Consider the following 23381-nt stretch of genomic DNA (forward strand, 5'->3'; position numbering starts at 1 on the left):
TTTGTTTGCATTCGTACAGAAAACAAAGGTGGTGTTGTTAGTTTCATTAACTCTGAGCAATCTATTTGGAAGACTATATATGGATCCGAGCAAGATTTTGTATTGACTATAAATTCAAAATGAGTAAGATTTTGTTTTAGCCAAAGTTTGATTCATCAATGGAAAATGTAAAGGAAAAATGGACAACGTCTTCGATTGGCACGTCGATATCATCATCATCATCATCATAGAGTAGACGTAATTTCATAAGCAACCAGGCGACATATCCACGTGTATTTTACACTTTCCTGCAATATCAAGACTAAGATTTGTTTTAACTGTTCGTTTTGATTTGGTCTTGACGATATAAATAAGCTTCTTGCGAACTAAAGTTCAAATACGGACTTGTTTTAATTAAGGCTTTGAGATAAGACGATGCCAGATTAGACGCGTTTGCATAGAAACAAAACCGTCACGTTTAATTATTCCGAAAAATAACACTAAAGTGACAACTTATACATGTCAAATTATTTCCTGTTTATACACATATTGAGAGATGGTCAAGAGCACTCAGAAAACTGTAAACTATGGAATCAGTGGTGTAGGTACAAACATCGAACCCACTGAAGTAATAAAAACTGTGATCAGCCAATTTACGGAACGTGTGAAATATGTTATAGCCGAGTCACGGGCAATCCAATAAATAGATCGGTTTCAACATCCGACGAACCACCACCTTCAGTAGTTTTACCCCTATCACATATTTGTAATGTTAGTGGCACCACCGGTCGCATCAACCTTTCTCTAATTTGCTGAAAATAGAGTATAAAATAATTTTTAATTCATAATTTGTATATGTTAAAGTCATGCATAAAGACTTATTATAACCTATTTTTAGTTTTTTCTTTCAAATATGAAATATGTTTTGTCAATTCAACCAAACCAAAGGAATGAGCGTTCGTGATACAATGTAACTCGAGGAGAGTTAGCTATTAAAAGCAACTCATATACCCCAACATAGCTTTAAAGTTTAAAGCAACAGATGCAAGCACTAAGATGAGTGTGTGCGTAATTACCTCTTCACGCAGCCTTTTTCTCTCGTTCAAGAGCTCTCTCTCCTAGAATACGAAGAAGAAAGATCAATAAATTAAAATCACATAGAAAAAAATATAACCAATCTCAAAACTTAAATTTGTGTATCATAAGTTACTCAAGTAAAAAAAAAAAAAAAAAACTGTACGTACCTTTTCTTTTAGCTTTTCCAGTTGACCTGCGTATAACTCAGCCTACGCACCAGGATCAACCAATGAGAACATTACATCATTAACCATTTAACCTGTGTGTATATATATATATATACAAAATATTTTAATCTATGTGTGTGTATGTAATTCTTACCTTTCTTGACCTTACAATACGAAGGCTCTTCTCAATTTGAGTGTCTATCTCTTGAAGTTCTGCCACTGAACACGAACCCAAACCTTGCCCCATCAGCTTACTTTATATATAGTGTCATTCAAGAGATAACAAATTTCAGTATACTTTAGGACTAAAACAAAGTATAGTATATATATACAAATCGAATAACCACAGGACTAGTGAGATGCGAACCGGTGATGAACTTCAAGAAGATCAATCTTCTTTACCATTCTATCCATTTCCTTCTTAAGCTCCTATATATACACCCAAAAATAGAAACTATCATCCAAATATATTCCAGATTAACATAATGTATATATAAAAAGCGAAACACTAAAAAAAAAAAAGGTATGCATGATATAGAGAATTAACCTGCAAGTATCGTTCTACTTGGGGCGTCTCTGCCACAAAGGAGTCATTACTAAACTTGCCATATCTTTCTATAATTTTCTCCATCCTGAAAAGTTTGTTCACAAGAGATGCTTTCTTTGTCAATGATGAGGTACATTCATAAGAATTGAAATATTATGTGTGAACATTCTCAAAAAGTTACAAGTACATGTTATCATTTTATACGGACTACCATGACTGTTAACCGAGTTTTGGATAACGTTAGATATCTAATTTGGATAAATTCTATGTAATCAAAATTCTTTATTTTTGCCACGAATTAACCATAACCAAAACACAACGGAATCATAACATGAACTATGTATAGACTTTTTTGTTGGCTAACTTTAATTCTATGTATTCAAATTCGTTTTTGCAATCATCAAACTTAATAAAGAATTTGTGGCTGCACAAAGGTTGCTAAGCATGAAATGCAAAACGAAAGAATAGGAATTAATCATACAAAATGAATCCTACTCTGTAAAGACTAAACACAAAATTTTAACCATATCTAACCAAAAATAAACAAAAACAAAGGGAATCATAACGTGAACTATGTACAGACTTCTTGTTGGCTATAATGGATATTCATAATTGAAAATCTAGTGACAAAGTTTGGATCCCCGAGAGATTCTTTTTGAATCTTCTTCTCTCATCCATAATATATACAATTTTCCGTACTTACATGTTCGTATATTCATTTTTGTTGGGGTATTCTAATAAAACCAGATGCCAAGTGGGTACTGCGTGGGTAAACAATTTAAGTTCCAAGGTATACGAGGTTCACTGTTCAAGAAACGTCTTTTCTGAAAACCCTAATCCACTTGCTCGTGCTTAGAGAACAACCCTTTCAGTCAAACTTTCTAGTTTTGCTATTAATTGACATCCTCAAGTTTATCTCAGTATATACATTTCCACAAGTATTTTTCTTAAAGAAACAAAAATAAATGTTTTCAGGAACTATAGCTAGGAAAGGAAAAAAAAAAAAGAGAGAGGCAAATCTTTAACGTGATTGCAAAATCTCTAGTACGATTTCTTCAGTGAACTATAACTATTCACTACAGAAAGCTATAGAGATACTCTACTCTATAAATCTATGTGTAGAAAAAGATTTAGGAATAGGCATATGTGGAAAAATAATAGATGAAAGAATATTCTTACTCGGAGCTAGAGTATTCGTATAATCTTCCACTCTGAGAGAAGACAATGGCCGCGACTTGAGCATCGCATAGAACCGAAAGCTCATGAGCCTTCTTAAAGAGACCACTCCTTCGCTTCGAAAACGTTACTTGTCTACTCGTCACGTTCTCGATCTTCTTGATCTCGATCTTCCCTCTCACCATCTTTCCTGCCATATGCATTCCAAGATTCATCAGATTGAAGCCCTAACTAACTAAAAATCCGAAAGGAATCTTCATTCAGACACAACTAAAAATTTGATATATATATTTGCAAAACGAAAAGGAGATTCAAAGCCGGAAGTCAGAGTTTGATATAATCATCTTTCCCAAGAAAATGTAGGAAACTGAAGAGATTCAAAACAAGATTTATCTAGATTCACTTCAAAATCCCTAAAGAACATAATTTTTTTTATGACAAAAATCAGCCGACAAAAAAAAAATTAAGAGATATATGGAAATAATTTGGACAAAGAATGGAATGAAACAAAAGCAAAATAATGGCAGAAAGTAAAACCCTGGAAAGGGGCATGAACTAGATCTCATGATGATGCTCTCTGAGTTTACCTCTGTGTCTTGTACAAGAGCCACAAACCCTAAGTCTAAGCTTTGCTTTTTTTCTGTGTTCTGATTGATTGGACAGAGAAAAAGGAAAAAGAAGAAAACAGACTTTTTATTTTCTTCTTTTGGTGAACTAGTTGGATAAATAATTGATCAACAACGGAATAGAGAGAACACTATTATTTAAGAAAAGAAAAAACAAAAGTGAGTGGGTGGAATAGATAATACATGTACACTATTAATTAACTAAAAATATATATAAATTGTGGAAACTTAAAGGACAAACTTCTAAAAATACAGGTGATAATCTGATTTTTAATTTCATTTTGTGACAGAAGACAAGAGTGGGTGGAATAGATAATACATGTACAAAGATTAAAGAATAGTGTTTCTTCGATCGGCGTGTCGACATCATCGTACACTGATGTGCACTGTCAACCAATTATACAAGAACACGTATGTTATTTCAGCTTTCCCACAAATCACAGTCAGCTTCTGTTGAAATGAGAGACCTCGTCTTCAACAGACAACACACAGATTCCTTTTTTCCTTTTTTATTTGGTTTCTTTGGTTATGTTTAGTAATATTCCTCTTTTCTATTGAAAGAAAATGTGATAAGAGTATGTCTAAAATATGAGAAAAGAAAGTGAAATAAAAGTATAATAACTCACACCATTATGTCCTCAAGTCTAAATCGTGATAAGGGGAATATGAATTATTCTTTCTTCCTTTCGGTCGTGGGACTCGGTCAACATTGATGCCAATTCTTGCTCCTCCATATGGGTGCATTTTTATTATTTTCACAAATGTGATCGTAACGTTTTATTCCCTTGTATTAGAAAGGAGGATCTTTTAGAATTTTTACAAAGATTAAGAAAATAATAAATGATGTATTATTGGTAATAACTTTTGTTTTATGCTTCTTTTAATACTCATTACGATAGTACTCGCGTTACTGCCGCGGGATTGTTTTTTAGATAAATTGTGTATGGTGTTTGTAATTAAAATTCATTAATAGTGATTAATATACTTTTTGACAATGTTCATTGGTAATATTTTTGGTATTAGGTTTTTGTTATTATTTGTTTTTTTAATATTTTAATGAAATTGTAAACTAAAATCAATTTTGTTTTTTCTTGTATTACGATACATTGTAGTACCATTATTATTGTTAATTGTTTTGTTTATTTAATCAATTTCGGCTGATGATATTCAAATTAATGATATCAACTTTGATGGTATAGTTTTATGTAGTAATCTGCTTCCAACTCTTATATGCATTTAATTGCCTTAGTATTTAGTAGCAGTAACCTAATCCTAGCTCCCTTTACGTGTTATACTTAAAATATCTACTATATGCATCCATAATGAATCTAAAAAAAAGCTTCTGATATTGTTTTTTCACATTCTTCAAATCCTGGTGTATCATTGTCAGGAGGAAAAATAAGAGTGACGTGAATGTCATCAATAACTTCTTGTTGAAGTGCTTGTGCTAAACCCTGGAGTCCAAACTTGCGGGCTGAATATGCAGTATAACCATAGATACCCACCTGAAAAATTATACAAGCATCATCCTTCATCATGCTATCTTTGAAACTGCATTACATGAGGTCCACATGATTGCTCTTACACAAAGTTACTTTAATGATTTGATTTTGCTACTTTATCATCAGCTTCCAATTTAACTACGTCTACAATCAGCAGGATAAACTTAAATCTTTCAAACAGAAAGCTATAAAGATGTGTAACATGAGAATTAGTCGACAGGTTCGTTAATTACTAACCATTACATAACTATCTTCTTTGAACTCCTGGCAAACGCCCAACAAGAGTGAATCCAACTTATGAAGAGTTCTTCCTCACCAAACCTTGAAAAGAGTATGAGAATCTCAACCGACTGACAATAGAATTATAAAGACGATGGTTGGTCATGAATAAGCAATAACTACCTCAACACCACGGGTCATCTCTTGGGCTGCTGAGAATTCAGGTAGACTGTCCAGCAACCACCAAATTTCTAAGTTGAAACCCGCCCTACACCGCAGATTAGTTTTTTATTTTATTGTTTTTTTCATAATTTAATATATATTAATTGTTTCGAATTAAGTTTCATATTTTTTTGATAATTTCAATGCTAATTTTGTTGTTTTTTTTTGTTATTAGCTTGAGTTTTTGATTTAGTATATTTTGTTTCTGAATATATTTTCGTTTTATTACTTTAAAAAATAAGTTTTTTTTTTTAAATTTTAAAATGATATTCTTCTGTTACTAAAAGTCTAAAACAATACTGAAAATTTTGGATGTAAATACAGTTAATCCAAAATGTTCAGTTTTCATAAAACAATAAAATTAAATGTATATTTGAAAAATAAAAGTATATTCAAATGAAAATAAAATTGCATCTTTAATATAGATTTTATCAGTGTTTGTTGATAATATTTTGGTTTTTAGTTTTTTTATTTTTTTAATTGTTTTTGCTGCATTTTTTTCTTATAAAATCATAAACTAAAGTATTATTTGTGTTTTCTTGTCCTTCACCCATAGAGAAACAACTTTCCTGCTCTTCTTGTTCTGCTTCAACCGATAACCATCATCCCCAAACCTGTTTTTCCTTTTAAAGTTCTTATTAACTGAATCCTTGGAAATGTTAGACTTATACAACGTCTTAAGATCTAAGGTTATAGATTTCTTCGAAATTCCCACTCCATTAGAGTTACCTAGAATCACAAAACCAAAACCAAAACCAGAATCGTAAAACTACCCAAAATCCGGACTGCGAAACAGGTTCCTAAATCAAACAATCGAAAATTCCCAAAAGTATTGAGATTAATAGGAAGAAGAAGAAGATTAACAATATCTAACAAGCGGAAATCGATCGATAGGAAGAAGAAGAAAATTAACAATATCTAAAAAGCAATCAACTTTGTAATCAGAAGGGGAGTTAGATTAATACCCCTTTGCGAGAATTTGGTTGAGGAGCTAGCTCACGTCTGGTGACGACATGTCCTTTGTTCAACCCAACGAACAAACCGGTCTTCACTGCTGGAGTTATCATCTTCACCTGCAACAAACTCAAAAAGAGTAGATTTAGAAATAGATTATGAAAATCTTCAAAACAATGTTAACAAAACTTTAGAAAAAAATAGGGGACATTTTTCAGAATATACTAAATTTTTAAAGAAATTTGAAAATTACACTCAATATTATAGTTATTTAAAAACTATACATTTTGAAATAAAAATAGACATATATACCCTTTTTATTAAAAATTATTTTAACAATTAAATAAAATTAATAAAATTAAAAACTAAATTTAAAATTTAAAATAATTCAAATATAAAAATAAATTACTTTTTAAAATTGTTAAATTTGGAATAAATTATTAATAAATATAAATTATAATAAAAATGTATTTATTGTATTTTAAATAATAATTACATGTATATAAAATTTTGAAATAAAAAAAGAATTTAAATATTTTTGTTGATATTATTTAGATCTAAATTTATTTAAAAATAAATAATTCAAGATTATACGATTTATAATATATATATATATATATTAATGTTTTAGACTTATTTTAATCAATGTTGATGTATTTATAATGTCGACTTTTTGAACAATCGTTTTGTTTTTTTTTACTTCTGTTGACTTAATTATCTTTGTCATCGACTTATATTAAAACAGTTGACTTATGTTATGGCTAGTGGATTTATAACATAGTCGATTTTTTTAACTATTGACTTATTTTTTTTGTTCATCGATTTATATTTTTTTCTGCTTATTTGTTTATTCATTTCTGACTTATTACATTTTACATTGATTTATTAATAAGGTAGATATTTTGAATGGTTGATTTAAGTTTAATTTTTGTCGACTTATTCATTTTTCCATCGATTTATTTTAAAATTCTCGACTTTTTTTTTGTTTGATTGTTTTTTACATAGTCGACTTTTGATGATGTTGACTTATTTGTTTTGTTTGTTGACTTAAATTTTTTTCTCGTCGATTTGTTTGATCTTACTAGACTTATTTCATTTTACGTTGACTTATTAATATGTTTGACTTTTTGAACTGTCGACTTATATTTTATTCCTCTGATTTATGTTTTTTCTTTGTTGACTTATATTAAAAAAGCCGACTTCTTTTTTTATTAATTGATTTGTTACATAGTCGATTTTTTTGAACTGTTGATCTATTTTCTAAAAGCTCACAATATTTGATTATGTTATTCAACTTAATAATTTTTAAAATAAATTAAAATTATGTAACTTTTATTCAAATTTTCATTAAAACATTTAATATATCGAAATATATATATATTTATTTTTCAAAAAAAATTATTGAATGAACAAAATTAAAGAATTATTAGTGAATTATATATATATATATATATGTATATATATATATATATATTGAAAACTAATATTATCTGAAATTTTACTAAACATAAATCCAAAAAGAATAATTCTAGTTAATTTTATTTTATTTTTATATAATAAATTTTTAAAATTAAATTGCTAAATAATACCAGAATATTAATTATTACTTACGGACCTATTTTATTTATTTTATCTGAATTTTAATCTTTTAGTTATTGATTAATATTATATATAATGAATTTATTCATCATTTTAAAACAAATTTTGAAAAATTTTGAATATCTAGTTTACACAATATTTTTAGATATAATTTTGTCAAATAAACTAATTTAGTTATATTATATTTATTTTTTATTTTTTTTTAATTAAGGACAAAATAGTCATTTTGCGGAATACATAAGGTACATTTCAAAGACTTAAAAAATTTAGTATAGATTTCAAATTTTCTACTAAAAATTAAGGTATGTATTCAAAATTTTTAAAAAAATAGAGGTCCTTTATTACTTAATTACAGCAGAATGGCGCGGAGATGGTCTAACCACTTTTCCCTTAAAGCAATGGTCCCTCTCTCCCCTTCACGGTTATAGACTCTCCGAGAAAGCCATTAAAAAGTTGCCAGCTTCTCCGCAAACGGCAAAGATCCTCCGCCATTCTGCTGTCGGAACAAGATGGCAGCAGCAGCAAGAGCGTGTTCTTGAATCACAACATCTTCGAACTTGTTGTCTCTCCTAGAAGAAGAAGACCTGACCCGGTTATTATTGAGACCCGACCTGGAACCGGTTTAAGCACAGTGTGCGCCTTGGATCCATCCCTTAAAGAATAGGTCGTAGAACCTTGAGTATAACTCAAACACAACTTGTTGTCTACTAACTCTTGTAGATAACTTATGTTGTGGACACTAACCCTTTCCTCAAAAGTGATTCTCTGCGCAATTTCAATTGGGATGCCTACCTCATTTATATGATATTTCAAGCGCAAACGTGAAATGCCTGCATAAGAAGGATATATTTCCCATCAATTTTTAAAACGTGAAACTGCAGACCCACCAATTTGTTGAATATAGACAATACAAGGGGGAAGCTTTTCGTTATGCAGATGAGGAAAGTGTTTTATTTCCATCGCTGAAACCTATCAGTAATTAAAATCAGGCAAGAGAGATGCCGATTCATCTTTATTTATCAATTAGGGAACTTATCACATAGAAAAAACCTCCTGCAGAAACTCTGGCAACTCAGGAAAGCATATACATACAAATGCATGATCGTTCTTTTTTTGTAGGCTCTTATTTTGAATCTGAGGAAGCACATAGATAGATACATACAATTAAAACAGACAGAAATAAACCAATTCGCTTAATTCACTGGATTATATATACTAAAGCACCAATCTTTATAGGTTAAATCAAGTACCTCTCTTGGACCATAGACAACTGCAATTACTTTGGTATTTCCCATCTCGTAAACAGCAGAACTAAAAACAAAGCTGAAATTTTTGTGTTCATATATAAGTGCCAAAATATTAGAACTGAGATGGAAATCAAGATAAAGAGAGAAGAATTAAGTATACCCGTCAGCCTTAGAAACTACTCCAACTTCAGCTACGATTTGCCTCATCTGAGATCTCATTACAAGACGCATCAGGAATTGACTTATGAAGGCATCATCAGCAAACAAAGACAAGGAATAGAGAGATGGGAAACATACCTCATTGAATCGGCCACCATCTAATTGAAACCAGTGATACATCAAAGTGAGCTTAGACGAACCACTATGAAGCTGTATGTGGTAATCCATCATCTCGGATCCATCATCATCGTTGGTAATCAGAACAGTGGCCAAATCATTTAAAAGATTAGATAGTCACCGTGATTCAAAGCTATCCCCTACACTATATTATATAACAAATCATTAATCGTCATCAAAGCTAGCCCCCTACATTCTTGATCTAAAGAACATGGAAACAACACTAACATTTACTTGGCAGCTGCAATGCAACAAGCTAAAGTTTTCCTAATGTTCATCATTTTACAAGCTTTTTGGTACTAACATCAAGTTCATCAATAAGAGAATCAACATTACTCCTGTCAACAAATTAACAAGTCCAAAATCATCATCTCAAATATTAAATCACTAAAACTCAAACCAAAAAAAAAAAAAAAACGTAAATATTTTAACTCACAAAGATGGCTTCCCAACGTTACAATAAGAACGTGAGTGATCATAAGCAGCTAATTAAAGATGGCTTCCCGACGTTGCAAGCCAGAGATTTCACTACTGCAGAATTCGCTTTGAGACCAACTTGTAGAATAGGCTTAAATCAAACACCAAACAATTAACTACAAATATAGCAATTGGCTCTCAAACCTATTATCATCATGCTAATTTAATACACATATAACATGAACACAAAACTACAAATAGAAATCAGTGAATCTTACCATATACTGAGGAATGAGTGAGGCGCCATACTTAGTCTTAAACAGCCTCTCCAAGCAATTCACAAGCGTGTTCTCAAAACCTGGGATGTCCGGATCAGTTTGTAAAGCTCTGCACGCGATTATTACAATTTAGCTACCAGAACTCAAAAGAAACCCAACGAAACAAAAAAAACTACTTAAACCCTCAACAAACCACAAGAATAGATTCAAACAGAAATCGCAAAAGTTCGAAGAAGAGAATCACTTGAAAATAACGGGAAGAGGGAAGCGATCGAGGAACTTCTTAACCGATTCTTCGTTTTGCACGCCTGAGATCAAAACGGTAATCGGATTTCAATCACGTCGGAATCAGAACAATCACACAAATACGTATTAAAGGGAAGTGGTACGGGAACAATCGCGTTAGTTGCCGGGATAGTGTGCGAACTCGAAAGCAGCATCGAACAACTGGTTAACGTCTTCCATGGCGATTTCTTTTTCTTTTCAGCAAAATTTGTTTCGCTGGGAACAAGAATGAGAGAGACGGAAAGGACCTCTTTGATGACGATGACGACGATGTCTCACTCAAGTCCAATGCTTCATCAAATGCGTGGCAACTGGGAAACTCTTTATATGAGGCGTAGCCCATGTACATTGTAAGGTCCAGGATACTCACCAAATATTGTGCTAAACTGTATTAATTGTTTTAATTTGATTGGATATTAATTTTAAATGATGTGTTAGTCTCTGCTTCAATACAAAAGCTGATGTGTCATGCTCTGGTGAAAAACATGGAAGTTTTATTGTATTGATTTAGTTGTGCTTTTTTTTGACACTTGTCATTCAACTGCATGAATACATTTAATTATGTATTGTAAAAGTAAAAACATTAGTTAGTTATTTGATTTTAAAAATAAAAAAATGTATTAAATATACTAAAGAAATTATCTTTTGTGATACAAGTAAAAATCCTAAAACATTATCTTTTATGATACAGAGGAAGTATTAAAAGAAGATTGGATCACAAAAAAAACCAATATGATGGAACATCGTATAACATATATACATTAACATATTGTGATTGTATACGAACGGTTGATCATAACAAATCGTTTAAATGTTTAATGACTTATGTAAGTTAGACATGTCAATTAGGGCCAAAGCCCGCCGGCTGGTCCGGCCTGGCCCTGAAAAATAGCGGGCTCGGACTTAAATATATATGTCCAAAAAAAATCGGGCGTTTCGGGCTCAGCCCGTTTGGGCCATAGGGTTTTTCGGGCTCGAACCAGCCCGAAAAGCCCTTTAAAAAATATATTTGTACTTTTTTGTTAACATTTTTGTTTGATTGCAATATTTGATTAAAAATTTATTGTAATTAAAGTTTTAAACTCTAATCCTAGTTTTTATATTTACTTAAAAACCATACTTAATACTTTAAAATTTTTTATCTATGATATTTTATATGAATTATATATTAGTTTATTTGGTTAAAGTATCGAAATTTTGTATAAAATTAAGTTGGTTGTATTGAATATATATGAGTTATTAAATTTTTGATTGATTTGTTTTATAGTGCACCTTCAAACACTGTTTTGTAAGGCTTATAAGTTTAAATTTTTGATCGGTAAGATAAGCCCGAAAAAGTCTGAAAAGCCCTGTAACCCTTTTAGGGCCGGGCTCGGGCTTTGAAATATAGGCTCGGAAATATTTCGGACCAGACCGGGCTATAGTCAAACATATGCGAGCTTTACGGGTTTTGGACCGGGCCAGGCCGGACCACCCGGATTGACACCCCTAAATATCTCGTGGCGCAAATACTAAAATTAAAATTGGACATAACACATTAACAACATGTGTTATTAACAAAACAAAAATGAAAATGAGACTCATTATGCTGAATGCTCCATTTTTGACACCTTTGAAGTCAAAACATGGATCCGTAACGAAACACTCTTGTTGTTGGGTCATCTATACAATTATTGGGCTTAATATACAAAATTGGGCTTCGAAATTTTTTTATATATGAATGAATATTCGAGTTAAAAAACTAAAGAAATTTATAAATGAATTTAACAAATTTAAATCGTCACCTGAATCTGACCTTACACCCTCCCCAGAAAGCTAGAAACGCGAAGATGGGAGACAAAGGAGGAGATACAATAAAGTGGCCAAAGATCAAACTCAAACCTAATCTCAATGTCTCTTATCTGAAGAATCATGATCTCTTCACTGTAAGTAGTTCCTCACACAAACCTTTTTAATAATTTTTCCCCAATTTTAGTTTTAAGCCTAATTGGTGTTTTAGGGTTTATATCTCCCGATGATTCCTGAAGAATCCTCGACTCTAAAGTTGAAAAAAGGCTAAAATTTTTAATGGGTTTTAGGTTTTTTGTTGAAATTGATTCGCTTTCTTCTTGTTTAGATGGTTTTGTTCATAACTTTTGTGAAATATGATTTGTATGATACTTAGCATTTTGAAGTATAGATTGGTTGCTTTGTGGAGATTTTTAAACATTTGGGGTTTATGATTTCAGGTGGAAAACTGTCTGACGTCTGATGAATCAAAGGGTTTTGTTAAAATAGCAGAGTCTCTCGGTTTCACTCACCAAGGAAGTCGTGGTCCAGCTTATGGTGAAGCTTATAGGGATAACCATCGTATCTCAGTGAACGATCCCGTCCTTGCTGATACGTTATGGCAATCAGGGCTTTCCGATTTATTTACCGATATCAAGATCAGGAGGAAGGTTGCTGTTGGCTTGAATCCGAACATTAGATTTTACAGGTTTGTAGTCCCAACATTTTTGAAGTTTCATTCTTTTTTTCTTGGTGATGGTTTACAAAATTGTGGGAAGATGTGCAATGAATGGATGTTCTTTTCATGTTTCTTCATTGCGGTCAATGGATGTGTTCTTTTACAACGTTGTAGATTTGTCACAGTGTGATTGTGAATTTTCAGGTATAGTGCTGGTCAGCATTTTGGTCGTCATATTGATGAAAGTGCTGATCTTGAAGATGGAAAGCGGACTTATTACACATTGTTGATATATCTAAGCGGGAACAGTACGAAATCAAAATCCAAGAGTAGTTCAAGCAAGACAAATGTTTCTTCTTCAGCTGAGCCATTGGTAGGTGGAGAAACTGTCTTTTATGGTTCAAGGAACAGTATCGTGGCTGAGGTAATCAACTCTCAAATTGTTTCTTTGGTCTTAATTTCATATTTTATTGATATATCATCAACTAAACTTGCTTAATGTCGCAGGTAGCTCCAATGGAAGGTATGGCTCTCTTTCACATCCATGGAGACAAGTGCATGTTGCACGAAGGAAGGAATGTCTCCAAAGGCGTCAAGTATGTGTTCCGTTCTGATGTTGTTTTTGCATGAACACTGATTCATCTTCTCTGTATTTGGTGTTTCTCACATTAGTTACTTTCATACAACATTATGAGCCATCGATTAAGCTTTTGTGTAGAACACTATTTTACCTGAATCAAGCTCATGGTTTCCGCTGGTTCAGCGTTTATAAGAAGCCGCCATGAGTCTATGACTCCTTTTTCCATATTTGTTTGATGTTAAGTGACTTAAACTTGTTGACCAGTATGTGAAAATGCTGATTAATATAAAGGTAAGTTCACTGAAGCAGAACAAATTTACTTTTAAAAGTATACTCTGCAACTCGTAGAGAATTAGAAGGTTTAAAAGCCGATCCATAAACTGGCCGGTCTACATTATTAGAAGATCAAGTATATATAAATGAAGTCAAATTTGAAGAAAAGAAAACCCTCATTTGGTTGCTTGTTAAGGTTATGCTTTTAGTTGATAAAACGGGGGTTAACTCTCACTTGTCCAGTCTCCTTGACTCCAATGTTTCCAAGTTTCACCATGGAAGCTGCAAACTCTCTGAAGAAAGCTTTTTGGTCTTGAGCATACTTCTCAACGATTTTCTTAGTCCGGGAATCGCCAAGAAGCGTCTGATCAGACACAAACACTCCTTTCCCAGACAAAATCTGCTTGTAGTAAACATTATCGAAAACCGAGGCTGTAGAGTCCAAGAACGTCCCTGCGTTCTTGTCTCGGTTAGTTGATCTTGGGCACTTCTTTTTCAAGGTTTGTGCAAACGCATAGTTCATGGAAGGATCAATATCGTGGAATTTGCTGAAGTTTTGAAGACGGGGCTCGAAAGAAGAACAGTGAGAGAACCCTATAGTGTGGCCACCTGAGAGCGTAACCATGTCTTTCACCGACAATCCTCTTGCTGCAAAGCTTTGGATCAGTTGTGAAACATTGAACGTTGGTGGTGGGAGATTTGTACTCTCGCTGGCTAGCGAAACTGTTCCGTCTTTTCGCCCTTTTAGTACGCTCCAGTAAGGACCACCAGACTAAAATAATGAGATATATGACAAGTGGCATGGACAAGTAAATCAAACCGAACCAAAATGTTTAAACTGTAAATGAAACTACAGAAATGAAGCGAAAAAGAAATGTTAATTAACTGGATGAATAGACAATATATAGAAGGACTCACCAGTGTGACCACATCTCTGGCCGCAATGGCGATTACATCGGCACAAGACACAGTACGAGGACAAGCCTTTTCGAGCTTTTTCTTAGCATCTTCGATCACGTAAAATGACCGTACCGAGATGTTTGGAGGACCATCCTTCTCAGCTTGGTTTGACACTACCGAGTCTAGTAGAATAGACGCATCACATCCCTACAACAACCCAACCAAATAATTTACACAAAACTCAACTTCATATAACTGGATCAATTATCAAAGATTGAAGTTAGAAGACCAAGATGCATACCCTGATGAAACAGTCGTGGAAGAACATTCTTAGGAGACGAGCAGGCACTTTGGGATCATACAAAGAAGCATTCCTAACAGTGTCCAGTATGATTTTTTCAGCAGCGGGGCACGATTGATCATAGTAATGAGCATTAAGAGCACCTTCTGAAGGCTTAACTATCGCAAAAACAACAAAGATGATAGCGAATATGAGTCCTTTCGAGAGTGCCATTTTATGTTTTCGTGTTTTGGGACTCACAAAGCACTCTTATGTTGTTGTTTATGTTGTTTGAGGATTTGATGAAGAAGAAGAAGCGGGATACTTTTGGTTTATATAAGGAGAGGATATGAGAGGCTAATATTCTAGAAAATGTATATGTGTATAACACATGCTTTAAAGTTACTCAAATTATTTGAAACAAACATGCATATATTCCGGTGTTCAAATTCTTTTCTCCTTAATATATAATCGTACTTTGAGTCGAAGCATATACTTTGGTGAAACTTAGAATATGTACAGCCGTGCTGGATAGAATCTGTTTTTTGGTAAACCATAATAAAAAAGTGTATACATTTTGAGCATGAATATATCTAAACTATTATACATATATTTGACCATGAATATCTAATCTATTATACATCTGACCATGAACATACCTAACGGTAAAATCTTCTCTTTCTATTATAGTAAATTTTTGTTTTGTAACAAACTGAAATTTTTTTTTATTTAAATCCCGTTTAAATAGAATCCGGATGCGGATGATGATGCCATATTAGGAAAGGTAACGGTTAAGAACATGGATGGTACAAAATAAACCGTATGACAAGGTGGTTGTTGGGTTAAACTTAAGTTTAAATATGAGTAATATAGACTAAAAAATCAGATGTAAAATGGTGGCATAATGTTGTGTGTGTCGTCGTGTGTGTGGATATAGAGTAAGATTAAGAAAGAACAAAGAAGAAAATTAAACGAGAAGATGGTCAATAAAGGGGTTAGCTACTGTTGAGTTATGCCTATCAGTGTTTGGTTTCAATATGCCTTGGCTTAGCAGTACGGTTGGTGAAAGGATTTGTAGTACTACTATCTTATTTTCTGCATCTTTTTGCTTTTTTTTCTTCTCACGTGTACGGCACTGTTTAGTGTTTGCATTGTAGTTACGGGAATTATCATAAATATTCTTATGAAAATTTCAATTTTTAAACGAGAAAAATACATTAAAATTGGATTTGCGTACAACCGAAGAGGACTACGTGCTTGGGATACGCACCACGGACCACGGACCATACGGTTGACAACAAAGAAATAAAACAAATACCACATTTATACTAATACCTAAAACTACATTTCTTGATACCACATTTATAATAGCAATGGCATCCACACATTGTTTATCCTTCTGTTAACATGAGCATTCTAAACACCTGTATTATTTATACAGCCATTAATATTGATCATATATGTTCAATACACAACCTCGTAAAGAAAAGGAGTACAATCCCAAAATAACTCATACACTTACACTGTAAGAATCAGATCACAAACTGGACTTGATCATGTAGGATGATCTTAAATCTTAATGCTAGATTTTCCTGGATCATGCAAATGCTAAACCTTAGGTAATGTCAAATGTGTGTCCAGTGTCCGGAAGGTATCCATTTTGATTTTCTGTTTTCCAAAAAGTTAGGAAAATCTAAAATTTGTAGTTTTAAAATCCAAAAACCCAATTCTGTGAGTTTTCTAATATTTTCTTATGTTTTGTTATTTATAATTCTTTTCGGTTGAAATTTGTGAGTCCTTAGTCTTTTTATTAAGTAGAATTAATCTTTACATTAATAATTTTAAGCACACTTAACTTAAAATTAAAATAGAAAACAAAAAATTGGTTTTAGAAATATAGGTAAATAACCAAAAGGTAAACAAGGTACCGTTCAAGTAAAATTTAAGGTAAACAAAACCCCATTAATCAAAAATAAAAGCTTAAGCATAAAATAAACCCCCATTACAAGCTAAAATTTAAGTTCATCACACTTAAATTTGTCTCCGTATTAAATTACGTGTAGGCTATGGTTTCGAAATACAGTAGAACATGTATAAATTAATACTCGTTGAATTAATAATCTCTATAAATTAATAAAAATTTTCGGTCCCAAATCGAACCAGTATAATTTTGGACACAATACGATAATATAATAAGATAATAACTTTTTGAAAAACATTTGTAAATATATGGTCCCATCAATAATATAAATTAATAATTATAATATTATCAAAATATATGTATGTATATATATATACATTAATTTTTGTTATAGCTTATTTCTAAATATTTTTACTATATCAAAAGTTTTAGTTTTCTACTTCAAAACATGATAATTGTTATTTTTCTTGTAAATGATTCTATAAAAATATTATTTATAACAATTAAATCTAATTTTAAAATATTTTTATGTAAAAATTTACTAATTTAGGAAATTCTCTCCATCAATTAATAATTCGATAAAATAAAACATCTATAAATTAATAGATTTTCAGGGTCCCAATATTATTAATTTATAGAAGGTTTACGGTAGAACTTAAAACAAACATAGTTATTGGTTGGCTTGTAATAAGATTTTCCAAAAAGAATAGTATAAATTTGTTTTTGTCTTTGTGAGTTTGTTTGGTAATATGCATATTTCTAACCAAGTTGTGATGAATTAGTGACTTCCGTTTAAGCTGTGGAGTCTCCTTATCAAGAATCGATTTCCATGTCTTAGGAAAACCATCTACATTTTGCAATTTGAGTGTAACTATTTAATATAATATAAGAAAATCCACATTTTTATAGACCTTAAAAATTAGTTTAACTTTCTGCCTAAATTTTCCCATATTTTGAAATATTATATCTTACGAGTTACGTCTATGAGCTATCCAATTAGTTTAAATATTGAATTGTGTGCAGACACTATCTTAATAATTGGAGTTTGTATCAATTAGCAACTACAAACCACACAAATGGATGAGACGAACTTTGTGGACGATTTCTACATATTTCTATAAACTTGGAATCAATATTTACTTGGCTTGTATTTCCACTACGGACATTCTTTTCTTCCTCATGCGGTTACAGAAACATTGAGACACATGATTGTTGACGGCCGGCAATTTCAACATTTGCCAGTTCGACACCATTACCACTAGTCTACCACACAGTTTGACGTAGCATTACTACTACATGTATGGTTGAGAATTTATAGCATTTATGGTATATGTACGGATACTCATCAGCCAATGGAGACAAATTCTTGTTATTTATTTTGTATGGTTGAGAAATCACAACATTAACTCAAGACAACAAGAACGGTTACTCGATATTTTAAACAAACTTCTTTATATTTAGTTCAATTCCTACCTACTCTATGTAATCTCTTCTTCAAATATTTAACTTAGGTGATTGCTAGTAAAAAAAATGACACTAAATAAAAATCAGCCAAGTAACAACTTAAGTTATTGCCCAAAGCTCAACAGCAAATCACAAAAGATCTGAGAGATGGAGGAAAAACTCAAGAGCTTGATCAAAGTCTTGGTTTTTACAATCATCTCCATATCTTATTGTTACTATTTGCCACCTAGAATTAAATCAGGACTTCCTCGATTCCTCTCTGTTTCCCCCATCATTGCTTTGTTTCTTGTTCTTCCTCTGTTTTTCTCCACTGTGCATCTCTCTTTCATCACAGCATTTTTCCTCACATGGCTCGCAAATTTCAAACTCATCCTCTTCTCCTTTGACAAAGGTCCTCTAGTCCCAGTTCCCGCAAACCTCTCTCGATTCCGCAAACTTCTCTCGGTCCCGCAAACTTCTTGGCGAATCTTAGGGTTTTCGGACAAAAGCCAGAAGAACCAAGTGAGAGCAGAGGCAGTGCTATCTCTCCCAGCTAGAAGTAGAGCTAAGACATTGTCTCTGAGGAATTTATCATTGATAGGATCCAAGAGCTGGTACTTAGTTGTATCAAGCTTTATGTGCGATGTCAAAAGATCTTCACTTTCTCCACTAAAATTATCATTATTACTCCCTTGTGATCTTTTTATCTCTTCTCTCCTGGCTGATATGTATTTTGCACACACTCTATCAAAAATGGCACCAGCTTCTGTCATCTTCTTCTCTATCCCAACTCCGATCCAGTTTTGTAGCTTCCACAAGAATCTAGGTTTAACATGCCTATACTTTATCCCGTCTACTATATCGTCTAGAGCTTTAGCGGACTCAACCTCTGGCATTTCAATGGAGAGAGATCTAGGATCATCACACCCGGTTACTGTAACTAGAGTTATATCAAACGTGAACCTCCTGAACACTTCTTGTAAATCTACGGTTGTGCCATCTTTAACGATATGATTAAAAAATGGAACAAGCCCGTCCTTGAGTTTACCTCTCATGGTACACATTGACAACCTTTGAAATCCTTGATGGTTGATCATGACATGAGTAGCTTTCCTCAGATTCTTCCATGCCACCGAGTCCTTTGTGAGTAAAGCATATACGAAGGCATCAAAGACTTCTTTGAAGTCGGAACCTTTAACAAAGTTGGAGAAGTTTGAGTTTACTATGTAGTGAATATTAGCTGGATCAGCTGTGAGCAGCATATCCATTCCGGCGAACCACGGTCCCTTGAATAAAATTTTTAACTCAGTGCTATCAAGAAGCTCCACGGTGAACTCATAGACACGGTGGAGCACCAAGACAAGACCCGGAATCATCCCAACAACCGGCCAGCTAATTATAAAGAACCGGTAAAGATGTTTCTTGAAGAGGAAGCAATGGAGGATGAGAAAGCAAATGATGGCTATGGAAACTCCAATTAAGCTTATTGAATCCATATGAGAAAGGAAGGTTGATAAACAAAGATGAATCAATGTTGTGATGATGTCTTTGCGTGAAGAGGAAACAAAGATAATTTATAGACAAACTAGAAATATGATATGTTTGTTACAGCTATGAGTTATCCAATTATTTTAAAATATTGAATTGCGTGCAAAGCAGTCAGGCACTATCATCATAATAAGTGCAGTTTTGTACCAATTAGCAATTACTAACCACAAATGGATGAGACGAAACTTTTAAAGATCACTGGTAGCGTCTCAGTCAGTCACTGCAATTTAGGAGAAGAGATAGGCTCAACCTTATCCGAAAGATTCTGAGGTTTAATTACATATGCTATAAATTAGAAAAGAACAACAAAAACAGACACAGAGTTATTTTTAAAAGTGTATACACAGATTTGTAATAAGATAAAATGCAAGATTTATCTTTTATTAAGTATATACATTGGGAAGTAGAGTAGAATGATGGTAGAGATGGTACATGTTTGTGTGCCACAAACCATTAATAGAAACCTAGAATTAAATGGTTTGCTTAGATCTTTATATAATCTCTCATTTTCAAATTTATTCTTTATTCAATTCAATTCCCACCTACTATGTGTAATAGTTAACTTAGGTGATCATTGCTAATAAAAGACATTAAAAAACCAGCTCGGTTACTGTCCAAAACTTAAGCAACAAACACACAAACGATCTGAGAGATGGAAGAAGAACTCAAGAGCTTGATCAAGGTCTTGGTTTTTATAACTTCCATATCTTAATGTTAATATTGCTCGGATCCTCTCTGTTCTCCCCATCCTCTTGTTCTTCCTCTGTTTTTCTCCACTGTGCATCTCTCTTTCACCACAGCATTGTTCCTCACATGGCATGCAAATTTCAAACTCATCCTTTTCTCCTTTGATAAAGCGCCTCTAATCGCAGTTCCCGCAAATCTCTACCGGTTCCTCTGCTTTACTTGCCTCCCAATCAAATATCCCAACAAAACCCAAAACCTCACACTCATTTGACCATATTGGCTTTTCTCCTTTTATGTTTATTTAGTCTCTTATGTCAATTCATTACTTTTGTTGGAATCTTAAAAATATGATAGGACAGTCTCATATCATTCATTAATCATTACCAAAATGTTTTGATGGAAATATAAAAGATTGAATTGTTCTTCCCAAATCTTTTACACATCTTTTTCCTAAATCAGAGATTAAACTGACCTATAAAAAACAAGAACTAACAGTTAAGTTTCCCTAAGTCTTGTTGTGACATGACGATGATGGAGACGAGTTCCCTGAGCCACCCAAAAACTGAAGCTCTTTCTTATCATAAATCTCCAACGAAAAATCCCTCAGCGATTGCGCTGCACCGCCTTCTCCACCGCTAGTTTCCATCTGTGGTACAGCGGCGGGAGAAGCGTCTGAGACGTAGCTAGACACAGGTATAGTACCAAGGTTCAGAAACGGTGCTGTAGCAACGGTAGGAATAGCCCACATTTGGCCCATTTGATTCGGATCACCAGTAACAAACGCAGTACCCATACCCATACCCATAGGCCAAAACGGCACTAAACCCTGCGTATTAACGTTCATGATATTAACACCGTAATTTGACGCCGTGATCGGAGCTAAACCAGAAGTAACGGAGCTATGACAGCTGTCGTGTTCGTTAACGTCGACGAAGTTGCTCGTACAGTTTCTCTTCCTCCGTTTCATTAGGTCACCGTCACCGTCACCGTCATTTGGAGAGGTCGTAGGAATTTTCAAAGTCCCGTTAACCGAAACAGCAATAGCCGGTACAGTACCGGTTCCGGTAGCTTCAATTATCGCCGGTTCAGCTCGTTCCAATAACCACCGTATGGTTTCACCTTCTGATTTGTGACCGAGCTCACGGGTCAACTGAAAGACCCGAGCAGCGCAACCCGCAGGCATTCGGATCCTCCGACCTCGTCCTTCTACTTTCGTGTGACGGTCTTTCGTCGGTAATCTCTTCTTCTTCGGAGCCGGTTCGAGCGAGTTAGACATCATCATCGTCGTCGACGGCTGCAAAAACCCGACTTGTTCTTTCTTCATGAGTAAACCCGGGTTGGTATTCGGATCCGGGTCAAAAAGATTGGTCATTGTTACTACTTGGTCAACATTTTCGTCAATCTCTCGTATCGCTTTGCCTTCTCGATTCGACTCCATTTACCTCCAAAATTAGCCAAAGATTTGATTTTTTTTTTCTCTGTAAAGAAGAGAAATTTAAGTCAAATTTGTTTTTTTTACAGGAAAAATGTTATCTTTCAATTTGACAGATGAACAAAACCTTAAAAAGTTTGAATTTTTTAGGCAAATTAAAGAACAGTGACAAAAAAAAGGGGGAAAAAGCAAACGAAAAAAAAAGTGAGGAAACCCTAAAAAGGTATAAAAATCAAAAAGTTCACAGCTCACCTTATCCTCTCCAAGAACCCTACAAAAATGGAAGAAGGGCCCCTCAAAGATCATCGTTTAATTCTTATATACTCCCATATCAAATCAACGGTGTAGATCACATCTTAGCTACTGAACCAATATGGGCTTACTAATGGGCCCTGGGCCCTGGCCTTCGACCACATCACTCTCTCTCTCTCCCTCTGACCAGAACCGAACTACTGAAATGTGTTTAACCTTTTTATTGATAGTTGAACCGGTTTGTTTATTAACCAACCCAAACCGAACTGGACAAGACCGAGCCGAGACTAGACAATTTCACGGTTCTTGTGTTCATAAACATGAACACCACATCTCACACTCTCTTTATCTACAAACTCTGAATCCAAAAACCGAGCAACAAATATCCAAAGCTTATAAACATCTTCGAAATTCGCAAGAAACCCTAACGCGGCAGTGAGAACAGAGATCCCCTGTTCGTCAGCGTCTCTGTTTCTTCTCTTCTCTTTCACTCCTTCGTAGTCTTCTTCGAACATGATGTTCTTCAAGAAACCTTTTCCGAGTGAGATATTGCTGCAATCGGCTAGCTTCTGCACGATGAACGGTTCTATTTTTTCTCCCTTTTGGTTGAATAGATTGAACGCTACCGCTGGTCCTCGATTGAAATTAACTTTTGGACCGTAAATTTTAACGAGACGACTAGTTGTCGAATGTTTGAGTTTGTAGAGAGCACTTACCAACCAGTTGATCAAGCATCTTGATCTGTTCCCTGTTGCTACTAACCCTAGTGAGTCCACATGATCTAAGCCTTTGTATTCAACACTAGAACTAAAGCTATATGCTTCTTCAGATTCTGTTTCTGTCCGGTTGATTTCCAATGCGTGTAGTGAGATAGGATTGTCGGTAGGTACGAGGTTAACCATACCTGAGCTAGTGGAAGATTCAAGAATCGGAATGGTGGATTTCTTGACAAACAAGCAACCGAATCCGGAAGGGTTTTCTCCAAACA

General features: G+C 33.7%; 7 protein-coding genes across 14 annotated transcripts in view; 1 reads left to right on the forward strand and 6 right to left on the reverse strand.

Moving 5' to 3' along the window:
• On the reverse strand, positions 440 to 3681 carry LOC104725694 (MADS-box protein AGL71-like). 3 transcript variants are annotated; one of them, XM_010444395.1, is made up of 8 exons: positions 3534 to 3681; positions 2950 to 3131; positions 1771 to 1855; positions 1591 to 1652; positions 1378 to 1477; positions 1224 to 1265; positions 1056 to 1097; positions 440 to 791 (listed from the first exon to the last, which is right to left on the reverse strand). In XM_010444395.1, the coding sequence occupies exons 2-8, from the start codon at positions 3129 to 3131 to the stop codon at positions 654 to 656; spliced, it is 651 nt and encodes a 216-aa protein (XP_010442697.1). In that variant the 5' UTR covers positions 3534 to 3681; the 3' UTR covers positions 440 to 653. The 3 variants fall into 3 exon arrangements, with proteins under 3 accessions (XP_010442697.1, XP_010442695.1, XP_019087845.1); XM_010444393.1 differs by having other exon boundaries at positions 2950 to 3136; XM_019232300.1 differs by lacking the exon at positions 3534 to 3681 and having other exon boundaries at positions 2950 to 3495.
• On the reverse strand, positions 8383 to 10934 carry LOC104725695 (exosome complex component RRP41 homolog). Of its 6 annotated transcripts, none has more exons than XR_002034027.1 (10): positions 10736 to 10934; positions 10591 to 10654; positions 10347 to 10455; positions 10088 to 10219; positions 9880 to 9989; positions 9613 to 9796; positions 9476 to 9522; positions 9319 to 9391; positions 9161 to 9202; positions 8383 to 8898 (listed from the first exon to the last, which is right to left on the reverse strand). XR_002034027.1 is itself a non-coding variant. In XM_019232301.1 (5 exons), the coding sequence occupies exons 2-5, from the start codon at positions 9703 to 9705 to the stop codon at positions 9104 to 9106; spliced, it is 312 nt and encodes a 103-aa protein (XP_019087846.1). In that variant the 5' UTR covers positions 9706 to 9796; positions 9880 to 10079; the 3' UTR covers positions 8983 to 9103. The 6 variants fall into 6 exon arrangements, 1 of the variants encoding a protein (XP_019087846.1); XR_002034029.1 differs by having other exon boundaries at positions 8383 to 8720; positions 8813 to 9202; XR_002034030.1 differs by lacking the exon at positions 9161 to 9202 and having other exon boundaries at positions 9319 to 9379.
• On the forward strand, positions 12375 to 13884 carry LOC104725696. Its single transcript, XM_010444396.1, has 4 exons — positions 12375 to 12556; positions 12860 to 13107; positions 13282 to 13501; positions 13585 to 13884. The coding sequence occupies exons 1-4, from the start codon at positions 12389 to 12391 to the stop codon at positions 13705 to 13707; spliced, it is 759 nt and encodes a 252-aa protein (XP_010442698.1). The 5' UTR covers positions 12375 to 12388; the 3' UTR covers positions 13708 to 13884.
• LOC104725697 (peroxidase 66) lies at positions 13924 to 15421 on the reverse strand. Its single transcript, XM_010444397.2, has 3 exons — positions 15132 to 15421; positions 14849 to 15037; positions 13924 to 14702 (listed from the first exon to the last, which is right to left on the reverse strand). Exons 1-3 carry the CDS (start codon positions 15342 to 15344, stop codon positions 14136 to 14138), a joined length of 969 nt encoding a protein of 322 aa, XP_010442699.1. The 5' UTR covers positions 15345 to 15421; the 3' UTR covers positions 13924 to 14135.
• Positions 18465 to 20069, reverse strand: LOC104725698 (alkane hydroxylase MAH1-like). The gene has a single exon (XM_010444398.2). The coding sequence runs from the start codon at positions 19968 to 19970 to the stop codon at positions 18711 to 18713; it is 1260 nt and encodes a 419-aa protein (XP_010442700.1). The 5' UTR covers positions 19971 to 20069; the 3' UTR covers positions 18465 to 18710.
• LOC104725700 (transcription factor TCP19-like) lies at positions 21076 to 22505 on the reverse strand. Its single transcript, XM_010444399.2, has 2 exons — positions 22394 to 22505; positions 21076 to 22187 (listed from the first exon to the last, which is right to left on the reverse strand). Exon 2 carries the CDS (start codon positions 22145 to 22147, stop codon positions 21215 to 21217), a length of 933 nt encoding a protein of 310 aa, XP_010442701.1. The 5' UTR covers positions 22148 to 22187; positions 22394 to 22505; the 3' UTR covers positions 21076 to 21214.
• LOC104728810 overlaps positions 22681 to 23381 on the reverse strand; it is a 6311-nt gene continuing 5610 nt past the window's right edge. Inside the window, exon 2 of the mRNA XM_010447739.1 lies at positions 22681 to 23337. Coding sequence (XP_010446041.1) covers positions 22681 to 23337 — 657 coding nt within the window. The remainder of the gene's footprint in view (positions 23338 to 23381) is intronic.

Source organism: Camelina sativa, chromosome 11 (assembly GCF_000633955.1).
Source record: "Camelina sativa cultivar DH55 chromosome 11, Cs, whole genome shotgun sequence".
NCBI lineage: Eukaryota > Viridiplantae > Streptophyta > Magnoliopsida > Brassicales > Brassicaceae > Camelina > Camelina sativa.

Excerpts from the sequence above, each read along its gene's own strand:
- LOC104725694 (XM_019232300.1), bottom strand. The coding sequence starts at position 3,161 with ATGAATCTTGGAATGCATATGGCAGGAAAGATGGTGAGAGGGAAGATC. Across the intron at positions 1,653-1,770 it reads AAGTAGAACGATACTTGCAG|GAGCTTAAGAAGGAAATGGA; the intron begins GTTAATTCTCTA and ends GTGTATATATAG. Across the intron at positions 1,266-1,377 it reads GTATTGTAAGGTCAAGAAAG|GCTGAGTTATACGCAGGTCA; the intron begins GTAAGAATTACA and ends CCTGGTGCGTAG.
- LOC104725695 (XM_019232301.1), bottom strand. The coding sequence starts at position 9,705 with ATGATGGATTACCACATACAGCTTCATAGTGGTTCGTCTAAGCTCACT. Across the intron at positions 9,523-9,612 it reads ATGGTGGCCGATTCAATGAG|ATGAGGCAAATCGTAGCTGA; the intron begins GTATGTTTCCCA and ends ATGAGATCTCAG. Across the intron at positions 9,392-9,475 it reads GTAGTTTCTAAGGCTGACGG|CTTTGTTTTTAGTTCTGCTG; the intron begins GTATACTTAATT and ends CAAAAATTTCAG.
- LOC104725696 (XM_010444396.1), top strand. The coding sequence starts at position 12,389 with ATGAATTTAACAAATTTAAATCGTCACCTGAATCTGACCTTACACCCT. Across the intron at positions 12,557-12,859 it reads AGAATCATGATCTCTTCACT|GTGGAAAACTGTCTGACGTC; the intron begins GTAAGTAGTTCC and ends TTATGATTTCAG. Across the intron at positions 13,502-13,584 it reads GGAACAGTATCGTGGCTGAG|GTAGCTCCAATGGAAGGTAT; the intron begins GTAATCAACTCT and ends TTAATGTCGCAG.
- LOC104725697 (XM_010444397.2), bottom strand. The coding sequence starts at position 15,344 with ATGGCACTCTCGAAAGGACTCATATTCGCTATCATCTTTGTTGTTTTT. Across the intron at positions 15,038-15,131 it reads TCCACGACTGTTTCATCAGG|GGATGTGATGCGTCTATTCT; the intron begins GTATGCATCTTG and ends GGGTTGTTGTAG. Across the intron at positions 14,703-14,848 it reads CCAGAGATGTGGTCACACTG|TCTGGTGGTCCTTACTGGAG; the intron begins GTGAGTCCTTCT and ends TCATTATTTTAG.
- LOC104725698 (XM_010444398.2), bottom strand. The coding sequence starts at position 19,970 with ATGGATTCAATAAGCTTAATTGGAGTTTCCATAGCCATCATTTGCTTT.
- LOC104725700 (XM_010444399.2), bottom strand. The coding sequence starts at position 22,147 with ATGGAGTCGAATCGAGAAGGCAAAGCGATACGAGAGATTGACGAAAAT.